Source organism: Trifolium pratense, linkage group LG7 (genome assembly GCF_020283565.1).
Source record: "Trifolium pratense cultivar HEN17-A07 linkage group LG7, ARS_RC_1.1, whole genome shotgun sequence".
NCBI classification, from domain to species: domain Eukaryota; kingdom Viridiplantae; phylum Streptophyta; class Magnoliopsida; order Fabales; family Fabaceae; genus Trifolium; species Trifolium pratense.
The window spans coordinates 33,873,967-33,894,270 of NC_060065.1; the positions used below are offsets into that span (position 1 = coordinate 33,873,967).

Here is a 20,304-nt window from a genome sequence, read left to right on the forward strand (position 1 = left end):
AAATCAGATAAAAAAACTAATTCTTTTAATAATTCATAATGCATATAATTGAAGATATTTGTTTGTTGGCCATTAAAAACTATTTAAATAAAAAAAAAAAGCCAATAGATAAATAACAGATAAAAAAGGAAAAAGAACCAAGATATATAAACTAATGCAGAAGAAAGAAGACACAATTAGAGCGCAACCAGTAAGTAGGATGAAGTATATGTTCATCATAAATCCAAGTTTGAAAAGTTAAAGAAAATTGGAGGAATCTTAAAAAATCTGCTCAACTTTAGGCTATGTTTGGATTGATGGAATATAATGGAGCGGAGCGGAGTGAAACATAATGAAATGGAGTGGAATGAATATTCCATTCCATTGTTTGGATATTTTTATTCCATTGTTTCGAAAGTGGACGGAACGGAACAGATAAAAAATATTTTATTACATTTATACCCTTACTTAAAAAACACAATTACATAGAAATAAAATACACTATCTTATATTGACCAAAAAACAAAACAAAAAATACACTATCTTATTGGTAAAAACAGGGAATGGATTCTCTCAAGTGTAATTTACACTTGAGAGAATAAAGTGTGGTTTGTTACCATTGATCAAGAGAGAGAAACATATAAAAATTTAGAGAAAATGAATTTAGATGGTGTTAGATTACACTTTATTCTCTCAAGTGTAAATCACACTTGAGAGAATCCATTCCCGTAAAAACATATTATCTTATAAAAAAAATTATTTAATATTATATCTTATATTAAAACTAGTCCCACACCCGTGCGATACACGGGTGGTATGCGATATTTTATATTATAATAATGTTGAATTCACTTCTTTCAATCACATGCGCAATAACATCTAAAACAATTAAAATAGAGACATATTATTTAGATTAAAATATCAATCAATATATGAGATTTAAATTAAAACGAAAGCTAATAACCATTACCAACTATTTTTTTTCTTCAGTTGAATTCAAAATATCTTGGAATGGCATAAAGTCAAAATGGTTCAATGAAATGTGTGGAGCATCGATCTTGGTAAATGTAGTAGTGTGCGATGCACGAACATTATGCGTTGTTTTATAATGAAGCGTCAAAAAATTATTTGTACAAATAGTAAATTAATAATTGAAACAATAGATGTTATCAAAATAATATTAGCAATAAAACTTAATTAAAAATATTAACAATATGAATTATATTTGTAATTGCATTTCAAACAATTTATTTGTAGTGTTTCGTAAATATCATGCAAAGTCCTACTACAGAAATATCACAAATTAGACAATAAGAATGCTAAGAAAAAAAATAAATATTGAATATTAAAAGGGAAAGAAATGAAGAAATAAGGATGAGAAAGAGGGTTGGGTAGAAGGGTTATACAATGACTATGATAAAGTGTTAAAATAGAATAAATAGCATCAAAATCTATATATAATTGCAAAATCAACAATATAGTCTCACTCGTTAAATATAAAGAAAAAGAAAGATACAATAAAATCATAAAATTTCATAAACATATATCATTCTTCTACAACACTAATAACCCTTCCAAATAGAAATTTCACATGCCCATATATGTATGAAGAGGGATATAAGACATATATATTATAAAATAATTAATTCACAAAATCGTTTTTATTATAGTGGGAATGTCAATCAAAAGGCTTGGCACTAAAAAAATATTAAAAGAGGTGATTGTTTCACTTATTATCTAACTTTTGATTTATCCACAAAAAGAAATGATCTAAAGGCTATGATTGATTGATACAATTATGGTTAGGATTAGTGGTAGGAGAACTATCTAGGATTTATATATATAGATAATACTATTATATAAAGTCAGAACAAACAAAAAAATATGATGTATTTAAAGAATTTACTTTATCTAATTAGTAATACACGATAATAAATAAATAGTAGTATACTAGTAGTTTTTTTTTTGACGAAAAGTATACTAGTATGTAGTGTATATATATATATATATATATATATATATATATATATATATATATATATATATATATATATATATATATATATATATATATAGGGGAGGGATCAAATTACATCGGTGTAACATTTGAGTAATGTTACACCGCTCAATAACGTTTTAACGAATACAAATTTTACAAAATTCACCGTTGGATTGAAAGTTTATATCGTATAGATCATTTATGTTAAGTTTTATAAAAATCTAAAATCGTTTGATATGCTATTGTGATGAATCAAGATTAACGGTATTCAATAAAAACGCATAAACCATTAATCTTGATCGGTGTCAATAACATATCAAACGATTTTAGAATTTTGTAAAATTTAACATGGATGATCTATACGATATAAACTTTCAATCCAACGGTGGATTTTATAAAATTTGTATTCGTTAAAGCGTTATTGAGCGGTGTAACATTACTCAAATGTTACACCGGTGTAATTTGATCCCTCCCCATATATATATATATATATATATATATATATATATATATATATATATATATATATATATATATATATATATATATTTGTTTACCTCAGTCATCCCTTTATTTTATTGTGACGAACACACGGCGGAAAATAATGGAAAAAAGAATAACTAGCTGAACACAATGGAAAAAAGAATAAGGAGGAATGAAAATTGCAGAAGAAAAACGGTCAATAGAAAAATTGGATCGATGGAATAAAATTGCAGAAGAAGAACAGTCAATAGAAGACGAGTGAGAGGGAAGAAAGAAAGTTTAATAAAAGAGAAAAAAAAAAGGGACAAAATTGTATTTTTGTTATTAGTTTATTCCAATCCATTGCATACACCCCAAATTGAGAGGAATGAAAAATTAGATGAATGAGTGATATTGGATGGAATGAGTTCCATCATACTCCATTCCATTCCATCCATTATTTACAAAACCAAACAATGGAATATGATTATATCTCACTCCATTCCATTCCATTCCATCACTTTTCATCAATCCAAACATAGCCTTAGAGAACTTTGTAAGAGTGTGTTAATGTAAAAATGGAAGTATGCTCGGTATTCGCTCCATATAATGGGGTGTGTTATTAACTTTTTTATTATAAAAGTGTGTTGTTGTAAAAATGGAAGTATGCGCGATATTCGCTCCGTACAATGTGGCATGTTATTAACTTTATGATTTTTGCCCACTTTCCGTCCATATCAATTTAGTCTCTAGCATCTTAATATTAAGACGTCCCACACCAATTGTGAGATGGTCTGAATATCTGTTTATAAACTAAATGCAATCCTCACATTATAAGTCAATTTTGTAAGGTTGAGTTAGACTCAACTCCCAAATTGTCAGCATTATATACCTATGTCACCTTGGTTATAAGCCAATATACACATCTGATTTTGAGGATAAAGTAGTCATACCAACAATATAAATATATCATCTCATAACATTAAAATGAACCAAGCTTGCACATATATATTTCTTATAAATTTTGTTTTCTTCAGTTTCAAATTGATATTTCAATCTTTTCACAGTGAAGTTGAGGTACATCTTCTGCTTATTGTGTGTATGTGTGCGTTATTCTTGTCTATAAACTATGTACATAAATTAATTTCATACCATATACACATATGTGGTTTTCTTTTTCTTTTTTCCATATATACATATATGGTTTCTTATTAGTTTTTTTTTTGTTACATGGTTTTTTATTAATTTGATTTATTGTGATTTTATTTAACATAAAAGATCTTACATGTTCTTTCATTAACAACCAAAAGTATTGAGTTTATGTCAAAAAAAAAAAACACCAAAAGTATTGAGTTAACTCAAATTGCTTGGTGCTTGATGCCATTCTAATTGTTGTAAATATATTTATTTTTTTTTATAAGAAAATTGTTGTAAATATATGTTTGAGCGTTATGATGATGTTAATATATAATTTTTTTATAAAAAATAAATTTATTAGCCTAGGGGATAACACATTCAAACCAACACACATAGAGAAGAGAAAATGTGGTCACTCAACTCGCACTCAAAACTTCACTTTGAAAAAAACATCATTGTTTGATAAATCTTCGGTTATAATCCAAATTTTTATTGGGATTTTTTATGTGGCTAGTAAAATATTTTTTTACATTTATTATTTTAGTTCTACTAATGGATTAAAATTTGTTTACATAGTAATTGGATTAAAATATTCTCATAGTTTATACTATGTTTTTCGAAGATTCTAAGATTAATTTTTTATTATAGTGAACTTGAAGACTGTTCTTGATTTATTTAACCGAGGTTTATATTAAGGCTCCGTTTGACCCTACTTATTTTCTACTTTTCTACTTCTCCTTAAAAGAAATAGAGAAATAGAAAATTGTGTTTGACCCTATTTTTTCTTAAAAGAATTAGAGAAATAAAGTAAAGAAGTAGAAAATAAGGAGAAGTTGGGTCAAACACAATTTTTTACCTATTTACTACTTTTAAGTAGAATAAAAAATGTAAAAAAAAGTATGGCCAAACGGATTCTAAAAATAAGACCGAATCATTTGGTTCAAAGAAATGAACTAACAATGTTAGTTGTTAGTATTAGTACAATGTTATGTTAGTTTTTTCACCTTTGAAGGGACTTGAATCCTGAACCTCCCTCCTATTCTTTAACCCTTAGCTCAACTAGTTTAATCAATTGAGCTGCCCATCCGACCCCGCATTGCAATATGTTTGAATCGAGTTCAATTGTCAGATTTTTTTTCTTTTGAAATATATAAGATTTCTTTATTTATGATTATATACTTGGCATTCAATTGAAACGTGATTGAACTTTGAAAAATGACTTAGAGGTCTCACCAGTCAGTTTTATCTTCGGTTTTTAAAACACTGCGATCTACAAATGATTTTCTTGAAACAATTTAACTTTCATGAATGCTATGTTTTCCTTCTACATCAAAATGATCACCAGTTATATATATTCTTCTGTAGTCTCCATAACAACATGGATCAAAAGAATCAAGAGCAGCCAAGGGAACAAGAGAATCATGCTCCAACAGGAACACAAGTAAATGGAGAAAACCAAAATCATTCAAACCAGATAATGCAACTACCTCACCCTCTGATTCACAGTGCAGGGGCTTCTACATTTTCATCTTATCTGAGCAGAGATCCATTCCAACATTTTCCTCACAAATATTTTAACCAACAAAACTTGCAGACGAAACTCGCCACTTTCTGGGCGATACAAAACGATGAAATTCGCGAGACCATGGACTTCAAAACTCATCGGATTCCTTTATTACGGATAAAAAAGATAATGAAAGCTGATGAGCAAGTCAATAAGATATCGGCTGACGCGCCTATTCTGTTTGCTAAGGCATGTGAGATGTTTATTATGGAGCTAACAATAAGGTCTTGGGCTAATGCAGATTTTAACAGAAGAAGAACACTTCATAAGGGTGACATTGCATCTGCAATATCAAATACTGATGTATTTGATTTCTTAGTTGATATTGTTCCAAAGGAAGACACAATGGAACATGACATATTTAAGGATATACCAAGAAGTGAGTGTGTTCCATTAAGGAATGTTAATGTTCCTTATTATGTGCCAGTTTCTCTGCAACCTCAGTATGTTCCCATGCAACCTCAGTATGCTGCAGGTCCATCCTATTCCTATGGTCCTCAAGGAATGCTTATGGGAGGACATGTTCTCAATCAACCTTATTACAACATGCAGCAGCTACCTCAACCTTTTGCAAATCAAAGGTTTGCAATTCAAAAACAGGAAAATGATGAGTCTAATGATTTGCGTGGTTCAGAGAATTAAGCACCTATTTAAGGTAGATTTATAATTTAGGTTAAATAAATTAAGGGTTCAATCTTTCGTTTGCTCTGCACTCTTTTTTCCTTCATTTAGGTTTTATCCTATTGGATTTTCTTGAGAAGGTTTTTAACGAGGCAGGTGCTGGTTATGCCCTTGGCTATTTTATATGTGGGTTTTGGCCTAGTCCCCCACTTTTTGTAATTTTTTTTAATTAAATCAAAATAGGCATCTTTGCCTTTTGATAAAAAAAAGGGTAGATTTATAATTCTTTTTTAAGTATTTTTGGGTTATGAATGAGTACAATATTTTAATGGCGATTAAATTTTATGAAACAAGTTTAATTTTGAGAAGAACCATTTTCCACAGCAATATTCAGGCTGCCCCCATCTTGCTACCAACAACAAATCTAGAAGGGGGACCAACAGAGGCCTCTTAATTCTTTTTTTTTTTTTTATACTAGTGTTATTATATTATTAGTTTAATTTTACTTTCAATCGCTCTATTTTATTAAACTCACGAAAATAGTCCCTTTTTATAATTTAAATTTTTTATATTCGTTGTAAATTTGATCCTATCGGTGCTTTTCCCCTAATATTGAATTTAATGACAAAATATCTCTTTTGAGACTAAAATTCACCTTTTTTTATGCAAAAAAATCACAATTTTTATGGCAAAAAAGTTAAACTTAAAAAAATCACCTATAAAATACATTTCCACAATATTAACTTTGAATTTATCTTACAATTTTTTATATATGCTGTGCTTTCAAAATTTAGTTTTTTCTTTACTAAATTATAGTTTTGAACTCGACCCCCTAAACTTAATTACTGCCTCCGTCCCTACTTGCTACCCCTCGCTGTGTCGCTTTTCTGCCCACCACGCTAGTACAAAATATTTGCCCAAATAGTTTCTCTTCTTTAGTTTCAAAATAATGGTCATGCATGTGCATATACTGGTTTATTTGCTGCACAACAAATAGTGAAGAGCTAGAACCAAAACTATTTGATTTTGATAACATGTACTCAGGATTCCTTTTATCACAGTATTTCTTCAATCTGATAAAGCTGTGTAATGCTTACCTACATTATTGTGGGCCAATAAAATAATGAACAAGAGGCTGGTCTCTACAAAATGATGTCGCCTTACTGTGATCTTTTCACTAGGTTTCACTATGTGCACTAACTATGCTTTAGGCTAAAGCTGTACAAAAGGGACAAATCTTAACTTGCAAGGCTACTCGCGCATCAAAATCTCATTCCAACTTACGTGCTGCATGGTAAAGCTCCAAATAGTCGAGAGCAGGCCGGTTCCAAGACCAGTCTTGCTCCATTACTGTCTTGCATAATGTGTTGAACCACTCACGGCCATCATACCACGCGGATATTGCCCTGCAAATTGTCCACATAATATTAATCTTGCATTTAAAAACATTAAAAATTCAGATGTTAGTCGTGTGTGGCAACGTGAGCAAGCAAGCAAGCAGACAAAACAATCCAAAATCAAAAGTTGTAAGAAAACATAATTCTTGTGATTCGTCTGTTCATGCCACAGCCATTTCCAACCCTTCTTTCGACATGAAAATTCCAATGCAAAAACTTCAGTATACAACGACTGTTTCTAACTATCATGTATTCCATGTATAGAATTGGGATACTCCTAAAACTTCTTACAGTATTATGAAAAGTTCGGCAGTAAAAAGAGCAACTAGAGAGTAAACTTAATGTTGCATAAATGAGCATGCTATGTTGGACGATGTTTCCACTAGTGACTAGACAAGATTAAAAAAAAACAACCATTTGTTACTGTTGTATTTTTTTGTTAATTTTTTAATGTTATTGGCAGATTGGGTTCTCATTATATAATTCTGGCTTGTCATGTGGCACATTACTAACCTATTAAGAGCATAATCAACACCTCCGGCATCAGCCCCATCAAAACTGAATCCATTTGGCTCAAGACCTTGTGCTTGTGCTCTATCCCTATCATGATCAACGTCGAATACCGTGTCGTAAAGTCCTGAAAATTACATCAAGATGAAGCTCAACTGAAGAAAACAAAATAGATGAACAGAAGTAATTGAAAAGACGAAACATTCCATATTAAAAAAGTACAAGGTTAACGATCAACTCATGTGCTATTCAAGGTCGGAAAGTCAACAAGACCAGTTAAATGAATTATATTGGTGGCTAAATATAAAGTATGCACAAACCTCCAGTTTTTCGAACAATAGGTATTGAACCGTATCTCATTGCTGTGAGTTGTGTGAGTCCACATGGCTCAAATATTGAAGGAACGAGAATGAAATCAGCACCAGCATATATCTAGAGTAAAAATAAATCCAAGTGAATCAGTCGTGTCCCATTGAGTAGTACTTGCAGATATAATAGATAAAATGTTATCAAAGTTTTTTTTAGTTCCATAAGTTACCAAGTGGGAAAGAGGTTCATCATATGAAAGGCAAAGTCTAGCCCTATCACAATAATGAGAGGAATGCAATTGATTTGCCAGTTGCACAAAATCATTTTGGATACGGGGATCAGGAGCCGAGCCAAGTAATACAACCTGCATTCAAATGATCTTTATGCAGTCAAGACACCTGCTTCGATGCAACATTTGTGAACATCTTCTAAATTGAACAGAAGAAACTAAAAACAAATTTGAATACCTTACTATGACAGTTACCCTTGGTTTATAATGAATATCAATCACAACTACATGAAGCATAAAATTTTCATTTGAAAAGTAAGAGGTGGGTTCCAAGTCTAAGATATCATACATCCGGATTAAACCACTCGACTTAAAAACTGAAACTGACAAGTGGCAACCAAAAACTTGCTGCTTATCTCCAACACAAGGGTGATGGGATTCAGTTCAACACAACTTAATCAAAGATTTAATACCGCACCAGTTGTCACAGAACCACTTAGACTAAAAGCTTATATATCAAGTATCCAGTGTAGCAGCAAGAATGATTTTTACGATTATAATAAAATAATAGTTGGAATATTTTCAATTTGTTCTACTAGTTTACATTAAGCAGGCAATCAAATATGGAATTGAACGAGATAAGCTCTGTTTTCTATTGAGCCCTAATAGGCGTTGCTGGTGCAAACCTATGAAGCACGACACCGACACTTATGATTACACTAAATTATGTCATTTTTTCAAATTATTATCGGTGTCGACATGTCAATGTCCATGTCGTGTCCGGTGTATGTGTTTGTCTCCGTGCTTCATAGGTGCAAATTGATGTAAAATAGAAAAAGGAAGACCTGTCCGCCGCGTTCTAGGGTACGCCATATGGCATGCTTGATGAGATGGATCCCTTTTTGATGAGTCAATCGAGTAATAACTCCTACTAAAGGAAGATCGGCTGTTTTTAAACCAAGCCTTTGTTGCAAGGCTTCTTTGGAAGCTCTTTTTCCTTCAACGACATTTTCTGATGTGTATGGTACCTGGAATAATGTGATATGGGAGCTAGTTATAACCAAAACAACAGAAAATTAAAATAACTTGTATATATGAAACTACAAGTACAACTAAAAAGGGGGTGGTGTAATGGTACTGTTGACTCATTCATTGCACTCATTATTGAACTCAACTGCATACATGAATCCATTTCATCTGTGCAATGAAGAGATCTAGTTTAAGCTTTTCTATGTTAAACTCAGATGGGAAAAATGTGTGTAGTTGTGCCTCATTGCAAACATTCACAAAGTTACAGAATAAAGTATGCAAGTATCTCCACCCTAATCAGTTGCTTTATCCTGGAGGCATGGATAAGGACTGATATACGATGGAACTGGTCATTTACTCATTAGGGTTATTTTCCATTGGAAGTAAAAAGTGAAGATAAAACGGTTTGTCAGCATTTTTTTCCCACTTGAGTTGTATAACTTATGTAGGCATTGGATCTCAAGCAGTTACCATGTTGAGGCATGAATTTGCTAATATGTACATGTTAAGACATTGTAGTTGTGTAAGAAAAGATAAAGAAAGATCTGGAAAATACCAACTTACAGGAATGAAGTTATCATTATATGGATCCCATATATCAGGGTCGACTCCGTTTATTATGCCATGAAACTTGTAAAGATAAGGAGCAATTGCATGATTCCCAGCAACCTCCCTTGAATAAGTGGGGGAGACCTGCAAGCACGTATAACCAAAATGCGTATATTCAATAATAGAAAATCAGAATATGATAAAGATGCAAAAATCACAATTGCTTTTTCTTTTCAAATTGCAGTTTAACATCCAAAACTCTATTTTATTTTGGAATTTTATAACATCATATTCTAAGAGGATGCATTTGTTTGAAAATAGATTTTAAGAATACAGATGACAGGTCCGATCAAATTCTTGACAAGAACTACTATGAAGTTTACAAGAACTGCATTTGGGGTAGTTTGTTTATGGCATATTGAATCTTAGCACAAAGTAAGTGATGATGCACAATGTCCATGATTTAAGCCTTAAAGGGTTCTTACGAGAGGGGGCATGCCAGAAATGTAAAGTAAAAAACTATACATATGATTTAACCAAACAACTCAAGCTTTTGGGATATTTTAATACTGTTTGAAAGTTTATAAGGTAATTGACAAATTTAGGGGATAAGCAGCACTTACAGTTGTAGCTTTGTCTGCAAATGCCATAGCTCTTGCAATTAAAGCGGCTCCAAATTCAAGATTATGAATTGTAAAGACTGCTCGAGCCTTACTAAGACCATAGTGTGTATACTGTTCTTTAAATAGCCATGCAACTGGAGCACTTGACCAGTCATGGCAGTGAATGATATCCTGTCCATTGGCAAGAGAAAATTACAATACATCCTCGTAAACAACTGATTAAATTCATGTTTTTTCTTCCAAAAAAATGTGAGATCATATACATTTTAAAACTAAGGTCACGTGCAAATTTCTATGAAAGTACTTTGTGAAAGAGAATATTGAGTTAGTACTTTGTGTTTTTCACCCATGTCGGAGAGAGGAAATATATTGTGAATGTTGATGAATTAACACTTATTTCAAAATAAAAATAACATAACCAGCATAATAATTACTTAATCAAACTGTATTCCTTACAGGATTAAATCCATTTTGGAGTAGAAATTCAAGAGCGGCATGACAGAAAAAACCAAATCTCTCTGCATCATTTGCACGACCATATACACAGCCAACCGAAAAGAATCTGCACAAAAGAATATTGATTTGTAAAACATACTTCGGTTTATGAAGCATAAGTTTTTCAAGTCAGCTTAATGGTAATGTTCATAAAGAGTAAAAATGCAGTTACCACAAAAATAACAAAGAAAGAAAATAGTGCACACATGATAGGAAAATATACATTTCTGGATTTGGAACTAACAGCTGAAAAAATCATAATGTAGATATAGTTTTAGAACTCAATGCCAAACAAAAGTTAACAATAATCAATTCAAACTGTTGGTTCGGTTACACAATCAAACATAACTTATACAACAAGAAAGATCAACTTATTGGTTTCAGACACAATTTGATTCTTTTTTGTTTCTTCAGATCTTATTTCACATATAATGTATATACTATGGTTGAAAATACAGAAAATATATTTTTCACAACTTTTGTACTTATTAGTGGTGCACTAACTGTAAAAGCTAGCTTACATGTTATCTTAACATGGTATTGCTCTAACCTAAGAAGCACTTCATTTTAAGTTTGTAAGAAAAGGATCGACAACCAAAGCCTTTACCCATTCTGAGGCTCCAAAAAGTAAACAGACAGGCCTTCGACCTTTCCATGCCATACTTTTATTTCAGTCCCACCCCAGAAATAGTTTTTGTGATATTGAAAGTCCTTTACCTGCATCAGAAGCCATTTGTTCAACAGATAAGAATAACATTAACTAAAACAAAAACAAGAAATCTGCATTTTTCCCGCAAAATGTTAAGGAGAGTGCTCAATAATGGCCATTTATAAGCCACTGATGCAGCCGTTCAAACGCCAATATTAAGAAATGTTCTCAACAAGCCATGCATTTCCTGCAGATGCAAGTCAAACAATACTAATTTCCCCCACCTTGATTATCAACAAGTTTCATATTGAAACTCAAACTATATGTAACTTTTATAATCACAACATCATGCTGTATTCAATAGAGTTAGGGAGAGACCAGAAAACTTGTGAATTAAGGAACATGCATTAAATATCTAATGCAGACTAGCAGATGTAATATAAGTACAAAAGAAAGAAAGAAAAAAGCTTACATTGCTAAGATTCATGCAGTCATACTTCGGAAGAATGATATCCACATTGTGATTTAAATCTTGAATAGCTCTGGATAGACTAGTAACAACATCACCAAGGCCTCCAACCTTTCAAAAGTTAACATCAGATTGTCATAAACAGAAAAAATAGGTTAAAATAACTGACAAATGTTCTCTGCATTAATAACAACTATCAACCAGTTTGCGAAGAAAATTATCACCAGCATATCTGATGAAAGGAAACAATTATCCTATAGAAGCAGCCAAGTTATCTGAGGATTCAATTAAACAAATTTATATAGTAGGAATCTCTCCACATTGCTTACATTAAGAAAAGGTGGGTATATAGAAGAGTTCCCTATTGGTTTCTTTCCTCTAAAGATTAATTTTGACCCATTATCTTTTTATCTTAGTTTTAGGCATGCATACTAAACATAGCCAAGAGACGGTGTCATAGTTCATGCTTTTAGCAAATGATATAGTCTTAATTGGAGTCGAGAATAGAAATAATGGGAAGTCAGACATATCATAGTAGGCAATCCCGAATAGCGGCGCGGAGCGGTCAACCCCAAAATTGGGATAGCGTATAGCGGGATAGCTGCTATTCGAATTATTAAATATATAACTATATATTAATTTTTATACTAAATATATATGTAGTTATTTTTTATTTAAAACAATATTTAATAATTAATGAAATAATACATTATTTTAAATAGTCATTATTAAAAATAGAGACCATGTAACGGTGCCGATCCGGCGGTTTCAGATGTAAAAAGTGCTTCGTGCTCCATGAAAACATAAAAGCGGGATATCCCGGCTGGAGCGGCCATTGCTAACTGCTCCGCTACCAGCCTTCTCATAGCAGCATGCTGCTGCTCCGCTCCACCGCTATAGCGCACTATCGACTACTTTGAGACATATGGATACAAGCCATAGAAGCACAGTACTTCTGCCTAAGTAGAAGAAACACATGGTATATGGAATAATACAGAAAGTTATGTATTCAAAGAGTTTATTGGGCATTGAAGTTATGTATTCAAAGAAAGGGGTCCCCCTTTCACTCAGGAAGTATGTTCTAGACCAGCTGACTGAAACTGGTCTGATGGAAGTCAAACCATGTTGACAGCAAATGGATGCTGAATTATCTCACTGTCACTAGACCTAATCTTGCTTTTCAAGTAAGTGTTGTAAGTCGGTTTATATCTTTTCCTACTACTCATTGGGAAACACTAATTTGCATCTGAAGAAAGCTCTAGAAAAGGGAATTGTGTACCAATATCATGGGCATATGCAGGTGGAGGCTTTCTTAACTCAGATTGTGCAGTATCTCCTGTGGACCGTAAGTCTACTACAGGATGTTGTGTATTTTTGGGAGGAAATCCTTGAAAAGTAAAAAACCAAACGTGGCGACAAGATCAAGTGCATTTGCAGAATACAGGCCTACAATACAAAATGCTTGTCAACTAATATGGGTAAGACAGATCTTGGATGAGATGGGATATGACAATATTTGTCCTATAAAATTGTGGTGTGATAACTAGGATGCCATACAAAAAACATCAAATCTAGTTTTTCATCCAAGAGAAGGTTCAACAGAATCTTATATCTACTTCTATGTTAGGACAGGTGACCAACTAGCAGATTTGTTTACAAATGCATTGAATGGAATGATTTTGTTTGTAACAAATTGGGCATGATAAATATCTATGCTCCAGCATGAAGGACAGTGTCAAGAGATATTATAGCAAGTTACTAGGGTTTAGTATATGGGCTCGGCCCACATGAGGGTCACTACACATTGTAGTGTATCCCGTTACAGTATTCTCATGTCTCCTCCCTATCTAATCGCTCTCTTTCTTCATGTATTATCTCTTACCTTTCACTTTTTTTTTCTTTCCTAAGTTGTAACATAATGAAGTGTAGTATTTTCCTAATCAACTACCTTCATATTCAATCATTCTATCTCTTCACAAAAACAAAAGAAACAAGTATTATCTCTTCTATGGTCTCTCTTTTCTTCCTACTATCATTGAAAATAAATGGAGAGATCATAACAACAATGCAACAACCTTCTTAAAAGAAAAATGTTAGCATACATAACAAGTGAAACAACAGATCATAAATCATAATGTAAGAAAAAAAAAATGGGAAGTGGAAATCTTAAAATTGAAGATCAACTATACACAAGACAACCTCTTTAAAATTTATGAATTCCTAGAATAACCAATTTAATGCTCCATGCAAATAGGTTAAGCTTACCTTTGCAATTGGGGCCATTTCAACAGCAATATGAATGATATGCAAAGGAGGTTCCTTCACAATACTACCAAAAACAGGTATGTGGTAATCCATTCCAAATTTGTTATCAAAAACTCCACCATGTTCACTCTCAGAGAACACAAAGTCCATCATGTATGCATCCAATGGAACTTTAACTGCACAAACATAAAAGCATCAAGCTTCTTCCAGATTTCCTAGTTAGAACAAAGTTATTATACTTTGTGTCAAATTGAATAATGCAAAATTTGCAAAAGTATAGTAAAATTGTCCATCATTAAAAGCTACTCTAATCTATTACTATACATAATCCGTGAACATGAAATCTAAATTCAACCATATGTGATATAGATAATAAGCTCTGTGCAGATTCTTCATAACATTTGAGACAATGAACTCTCAGCACTCAAATCCAAGGCCAGAATATAGCTTAGGATACACAAAGGCTAATTGTACATAAACAATGAAACATACAAACATTTGCAAAAACTCAGCATCATTATATTTTTCTCTAAATCTATGCAGCTACATATCAAAGGTTTTATGCAGAAACTCAAAAGTAATCTGACGGCTCTGGAGCCTGGACAGCTGCTATCATTTTTGTCTCCTTTAACACCAGTAATCTGCTAACCAGATTAGCACACACATAAGGTGATTACATCCTAAGTCACATGTAATATATTTGGAAGAAAGATCATATTTTAGAAATAATACCTCTAATTAAGATCTGAAAATGGGATTAAAATCCTTGATACTACTAATTGCCAGATTACTATGGTACAGTCATCTTTCAAGTGTAAACAAAGGAAGAGACTCACCAGAGACTTTGACATGTGTGCCATTCTCTGCAGGCAACATTCTCTGAGGTGGCAATGGACCATTACGATGAGACCAACGATTAAATGAACCTCTAAACCAAACCTCAGGTTTTCCATTCAGATTTGTGTTTGAAGGGTTATAAAACACGGTCACCGTACTCCCTGCTTGAACATCAAGAGGCTCAGTGAAGACGATATGCTTTTGTGATAGCAAAAAACTTTTCAAAGTTTTTTCCTTTGTTTCGGCTTTCATTAGTGCTGTTTTTTCAGCCTGAAACATTAACAGAACAAAATAAAAAAGATGACTATTTAATAGCTTGAATATCTTTTGATCTATTTTCTTCCTAATTAAGTGCAAAGAATAGAATTTACCCAAACAGTGAAAACGATCAATCTAGAACACACTCTCAACTATCAACCTAACCAACGAAAAAAAGGTGAACTAATACTTGAGTGATTATACATCATAAGATGACCAAACCCTCAAGTTGGCCCTTCAAAGTCACTATAATATTTTAAAACTCATTCTCAAAGTTTTATGTTGATTGTTAACGTGTGTCATCACATTAGTCCTCCAATAATTTGTCACCAAATTAATCTCTCAAAGCTCTAAAACTTTACCACATTAGTCTTTGCAAAAAATCACCAAATAAGTCCCTCGAAGGTTTATATCATCACCAAATTAAGGGCAAATATGGCTGTTTTAGATGTTTGAGAGGCTAATTTGATGACAAGATATTTTGAAGAATAATGCAGTGATGTTTTAAAGTTAAGAAACTAGTTTGGCAACTAAATTTCATTGGTCGACTAATGTAGTGACATAACTTAGGAGGACCAATTGAAGAGGGTTTTCTCTAAAAGACTACGCTACTACTATCTTTCTGGTACATTAAAAAGCACAAGCTATGAAGCAAGGACACTCCTCAGATTAGGCGTGTCCCGGTGTTGGACACGCATCGGTGTCCGAGCCGACACCTGACACATATTTACAAATTATTATAGGTGTCGATGTGTCAATTTAAAAAGCTATTAGGTTCTTATATAGGGCCTACTCATCCTTACAAAACTGATTTGTAAGGTGAAGGTGTCATCTTTATAAAACTATTTTCAGGCCTTATCTCTTTTCTAATGTGGGACTTGGGTTTATTCTCAATACACCCTCTCACGCCCAAAATTACTAAGCTTAGTGCGTGGAAAATACAGTCTGTGGCTCGAACAGATAGGCTCAGATACCATATTAAGTTTTATATTGGACCTAACTCATCCTCTTTTCAATGTTAAACATAGGTTTTCCCTATAAATGCTACAACTTGGAAGTGACCACAGGCAAGAACAAACCTTTGCATGTATAGCTTCCTCTCTCAACCTCCTCTCCTCCTGAAGTTTTTGGTATATAAGTTCCTCTTCCTCAACCCAATATTGTGCATCAGGTGTAGCCATTGGGACAATAGCATGGAAATCTTGCATATGGTTGTTATCATACACAACTGCATTTTGAGGTGGACCATCAGCAAAGACCCAATCCAGGACAAGAGCTTGATCAGGTACAACAACTGCATAAAACATACAATTGATAAGAAAAAAGTGTTTTATACTTCAAATCAGTCAAAAATATGAGATCGAGTTTTTATCCGTGTATGCTTTTGCTGACAAATCAAAGATACATTGATCTAGAACTGCATGAAGAGTAGATGAGGTGAGTTTAACCCTAGTCTACAAGTAAACATTTAATGTTTCACATAGGAAATTTGACTCTGCCTCTGTATGAAACGCCAACCAAACAAATGCACACACAGTACAAATCCATAGTAACGAGTAGCTTGAAGTGATTTATAAATGCTTGTCTAACTTAGTAACTTTTGAAGTTCAAAATTTCTCACAAAGTTACTTTAAATATAATGATGAATCCAAAACAGATATCCCAGTCCCTGACTTCAATCCTGGTTTTTCTGATCTATAATGTGCAAGTTTGTCTATTATACACTTATTGAATCTAGTAACATATTAATTTTGCAGAAATGAATTAAAATCAAAGATTAAGAACAGCTGTGTATAAGAGCATTACCTTCGGCATACCACCATGCACCACCACCTTTCAAAGCAGATTTGACAAGCCTTTCAACAATTGATAACCCATCCTTCCAATTGTTGTGCCCACCATGAATCCATATTTCGTTAGCATGTTCAAGAGGACCTGAGCTTCCATTGTAATATAATCTGACCAAGTCATTGCCTTTAAACTCACTAGGTTCAATATACCATACATCGTCATTAGATTTTACGGCATTTTTCATCAACTGCAGCACTGCTTCCTGCCTTCTTTCAACCTCCAACCTTGCATGCAATCTGTCCTCTTCCTTTGCAGCTTTGTCTGCTTCTATCCGCCTTTGCTCTTCAGCGATTCTTTCCCTTTCAGCTTCCTCCTTAGCAAGTTTTTCTAATTCTTTACGTTTCTCCTCAAGCAAAAATTCTTCGAATGCCAATACATCCATTCCGCCATTAACTGGTATACAGAAATCTTTCTGGTCATTATTGTCATAAACACTTTGTCCATTGAAGAACACAAAGTCTAATTTGTAGGCTTCTATTGGCACATACAATCGGCAACTCCACCAATTATCCTTGAGATCTGCTTTATTCAATCTGACAGTAAACGATTTCCACCTCCAATCATTAAATGCCCCTAAGATCAGAATGTCTTCTTCATCTCTTAGTGTTGAAAGGGTCTTATTAAGAAACACATCTATCTCTTGATCAGGTTTAACCACAGGAGGATATACAAACATCTGTGTCCCTCGCAAAAAGCTTTCGTCCGCAATCCTCTCTATTTCCTGCTTTCGCAAATTTTCTTCCAACTTCAACTTCAACATGTGAGATGCTTCTTCGTTTATTCTATCGTCGGTAGCAGCACTTGTTACCTCTGAATCTTTAACATTTTCATCATCTCCAATGTAAGAAGTTCCCTCCTCATGTAACTTAACATCATCAACAACCTCATCAACAGTAGCAATATTTTCAATTTCCTCGCCTCGATTACTCTCAACAACATCCAATGTCTCATCTCGCAAGGACAATTCGCCAAACTCCCGAGCAATTTCATTAGTTTTATTATCCAAAACCACACGCTTTTCTTCAAGGGGAAATTCAACTTCCCCATCTTTATCATCATCAACATTAATATCAAGTGTTTGTTCTCCTTTCTTCACTCTAGCATTTTTCTTACTACTTGATCCAATAGATGAATTTGGGACAAAACCCTTTGGACCAGACCTCTTTGACTTACCCTTCTTATGTTGTCTTTTCCTAGAAAAATCTACAAAAACATTAAAAGAAACAGTTCTTGAAAAATCAAATCTTAAATTTGAAGCAACGATCATAGTAATATAATTAAATTTGTAAGATACAACAAAAACCCAAAAAAAAAACCTGCACTAGCATTAACACAAGAAAGTCCCCTACTTGCTTTGCCCCATGAAGACTGAAAAAAATTAACCAAAAAAAGAAAAAAGAATCAAATTATAGCAAAATTAAAAAATAGAAGCATAACAACACAAATGGTAGATACTCGTGTCCTTTAACCATTTGGTTCAGGGTTCGATCCCTGGTCGGTGCATATGAAAAAACATTTATTGGATCTCAATTAACTCGATGAATTAGTCTCTACACTTGCGCACAGAAGCACATAATTAGGAATAAGTTAAAACATACTTACAGGTGTTAAACCAGAAAATGGAGTGAGATTGAAACAACCGCCTCTATTAGGGAAGAAGGTTTTGCAGCTAAACTGCAAAGACAAAGACATCTCCATGGTAATTGTTTGTTACTAAATTTGGTTGTTTTAAGGATGTTTGGTTTTGTTAAGAAAGCATTTGATTGATGAATATGATGATTAAAACAACACAAGGTTTATGTGAATCTATAGAACTAGAAATCATAAAACAAAAACAACGGTGATGTGAATAAATTTACAGTGTGAAGAAGAGTGAAGTAAAAAGTTGTTGAGGCATTGATTCATTGAATGAATGAAAACATAAAAACAAAACGTGGTTTGGTGATTGGTTAGGGGTATACTATAGATAGATAAAACGACATTTTTGAGATGAAATGTGAGTGGTTACTAGTAAGATCGAATATGGCAGTGTTCTGTTTTCATGTTTTGTCTTGGTCTGTGCTAAATAGTAAATACTATATAATATTTGCAACAGAGGTAGGCAGCAGAAAATTTTCCCAGCTCAATCATACCTATCTTAATCTTCTACTATTATATGGAGTACAATTTTTTTTATTTTTGAAATTATCTTCTATAGGAGTATATAATTAAAAAAATGGATTTTTTTTAGCATAAAAAATGGTATATGACTACTTTTCTCAAATTATTGAAATTCGATGTTAGTCTCTCAGTTTTCAAAACGTCGATCGAGTTAGTCCTTTTGTCTTCTTCTATTAACTAACAGAGGTAATTGTGTTATGGTACGTTAACGCAGACGTGGCAAATTTTAGGGACTGAATTGAAAATTTTGTTGGAAGTACAAAAGATATCATAATGACACGTCAACAAATGTGGGGACCATTTTGAGACTCTTTTTTTTTGTTGTTTAGATATAGTAGTCTGAGTCTCTCGAACAAGCAACTCATTATTTCAGCTCTTTGTCTACTCTTTCAAAATTTAACAACAAATGACCAATTTAGTCCCTGACTTTTGCGAATATTGCTAAATGGTCCTTCGAATTACAAAAGCATAATTTCATGATAAACTTAATACATTGACAAGGATTCATTCCACAAGGCAACAAACAACATCATGATAAAAACACATAAACACAAGACACAATTTTAATTGTTTTTGTTCTAAAATTACATTTTTCATCTTCTCCATAAGTTTCACCCATGGTCTCTATTAGTTGATTTTGATCATCCATGACACCTTCAATCTTATCCATAAAGCTTTCCCAATACCTCATTTTGTTCTTCCATAACCTTTGATTCTTGTTTATGTGCTACTATTATTTGATCAACCTTTCCCAATAGGTCACCATTAATCTTCAATGCTTAAATGTTATGTCCAGCATCATCATATGAACACCCCACAAGTCCTTTTGCAAAAAAATCTCATGAGCTTCATCATAAATTAAATTTTCGCAATAAACATGCCTTCAAAGCTGGACATGAAAAGAATGGACGA

General features: G+C 32.9%; 2 protein-coding genes across 2 annotated transcripts; one reads left to right on the forward strand and one right to left on the reverse strand.

The window, feature by feature from the left end:
- Positions 1–4,955: 4,955 nt before the first annotated feature.
- LOC123896306 (nuclear transcription factor Y subunit C-2-like) lies at positions 4,956–5,783 on the forward strand. Its single transcript, XM_045946715.1, has one exon. It carries the CDS (start codon positions 4,956–4,958, stop codon positions 5,781–5,783), a length of 828 nt encoding a protein of 275 aa, XP_045802671.1.
- A 976-nt stretch (positions 5,784–6,759) lies between these two features.
- LOC123897734 (starch synthase 3, chloroplastic/amyloplastic) lies at positions 6,760–19,465 on the reverse strand. The gene is made up of 16 exons (XM_045948479.1): positions 18,835–19,465; positions 18,549–18,600; positions 17,188–18,435; positions 16,461–16,675; positions 15,123–15,393; positions 14,287–14,462; positions 12,025–12,132; positions 11,511–11,620; positions 10,865–10,970; positions 10,409–10,579; positions 9,801–9,929; positions 9,053–9,235; positions 8,208–8,342; positions 7,990–8,101; positions 7,673–7,796; positions 6,760–7,168 (listed from the first exon to the last, which is right to left on the reverse strand). Exons 1-16 carry the CDS (start codon positions 18,928–18,930, stop codon positions 7,033–7,035), a joined length of 3,372 nt encoding a protein of 1,123 aa, XP_045804435.1. The 5' UTR covers positions 18,931–19,465; the 3' UTR covers positions 6,760–7,032.
- Between the last annotated feature and the right edge of the window lie 839 nt (positions 19,466–20,304).

What these genes read in the sequence shown, in the direction of transcription:
- LOC123896306 (XM_045946715.1), top strand. Translation starts at nt 4,956, where the DNA reads ATGGATCAAAAGAATCAAGAGCAGCCAAGGGAACAAGAGAATCATGCT.
- LOC123897734 (XM_045948479.1), bottom strand. Translation starts at nt 18,930, where the DNA reads ATGGAGATGTCTTTGTCTTTGCAGTTTAGCTGCAAAACCTTCTTCCCT. An exon ending in CATTTTCTGGTTTAACACCT is followed by an intron (nt 18,601 to 18,834) that starts GTAAGTATGTTT and finishes AATTTTTTTCAG; the next exon opens with TCTTCATGGGGCAAAGCAAG. An exon ending in ACTGCATGAATCTTAGCAAT is followed by an intron (nt 11,621 to 12,024) that starts GTAAGCTTTTTT and finishes CTTCTGATGCAG; the next exon opens with GTAAAGGACTTTCAATATCA.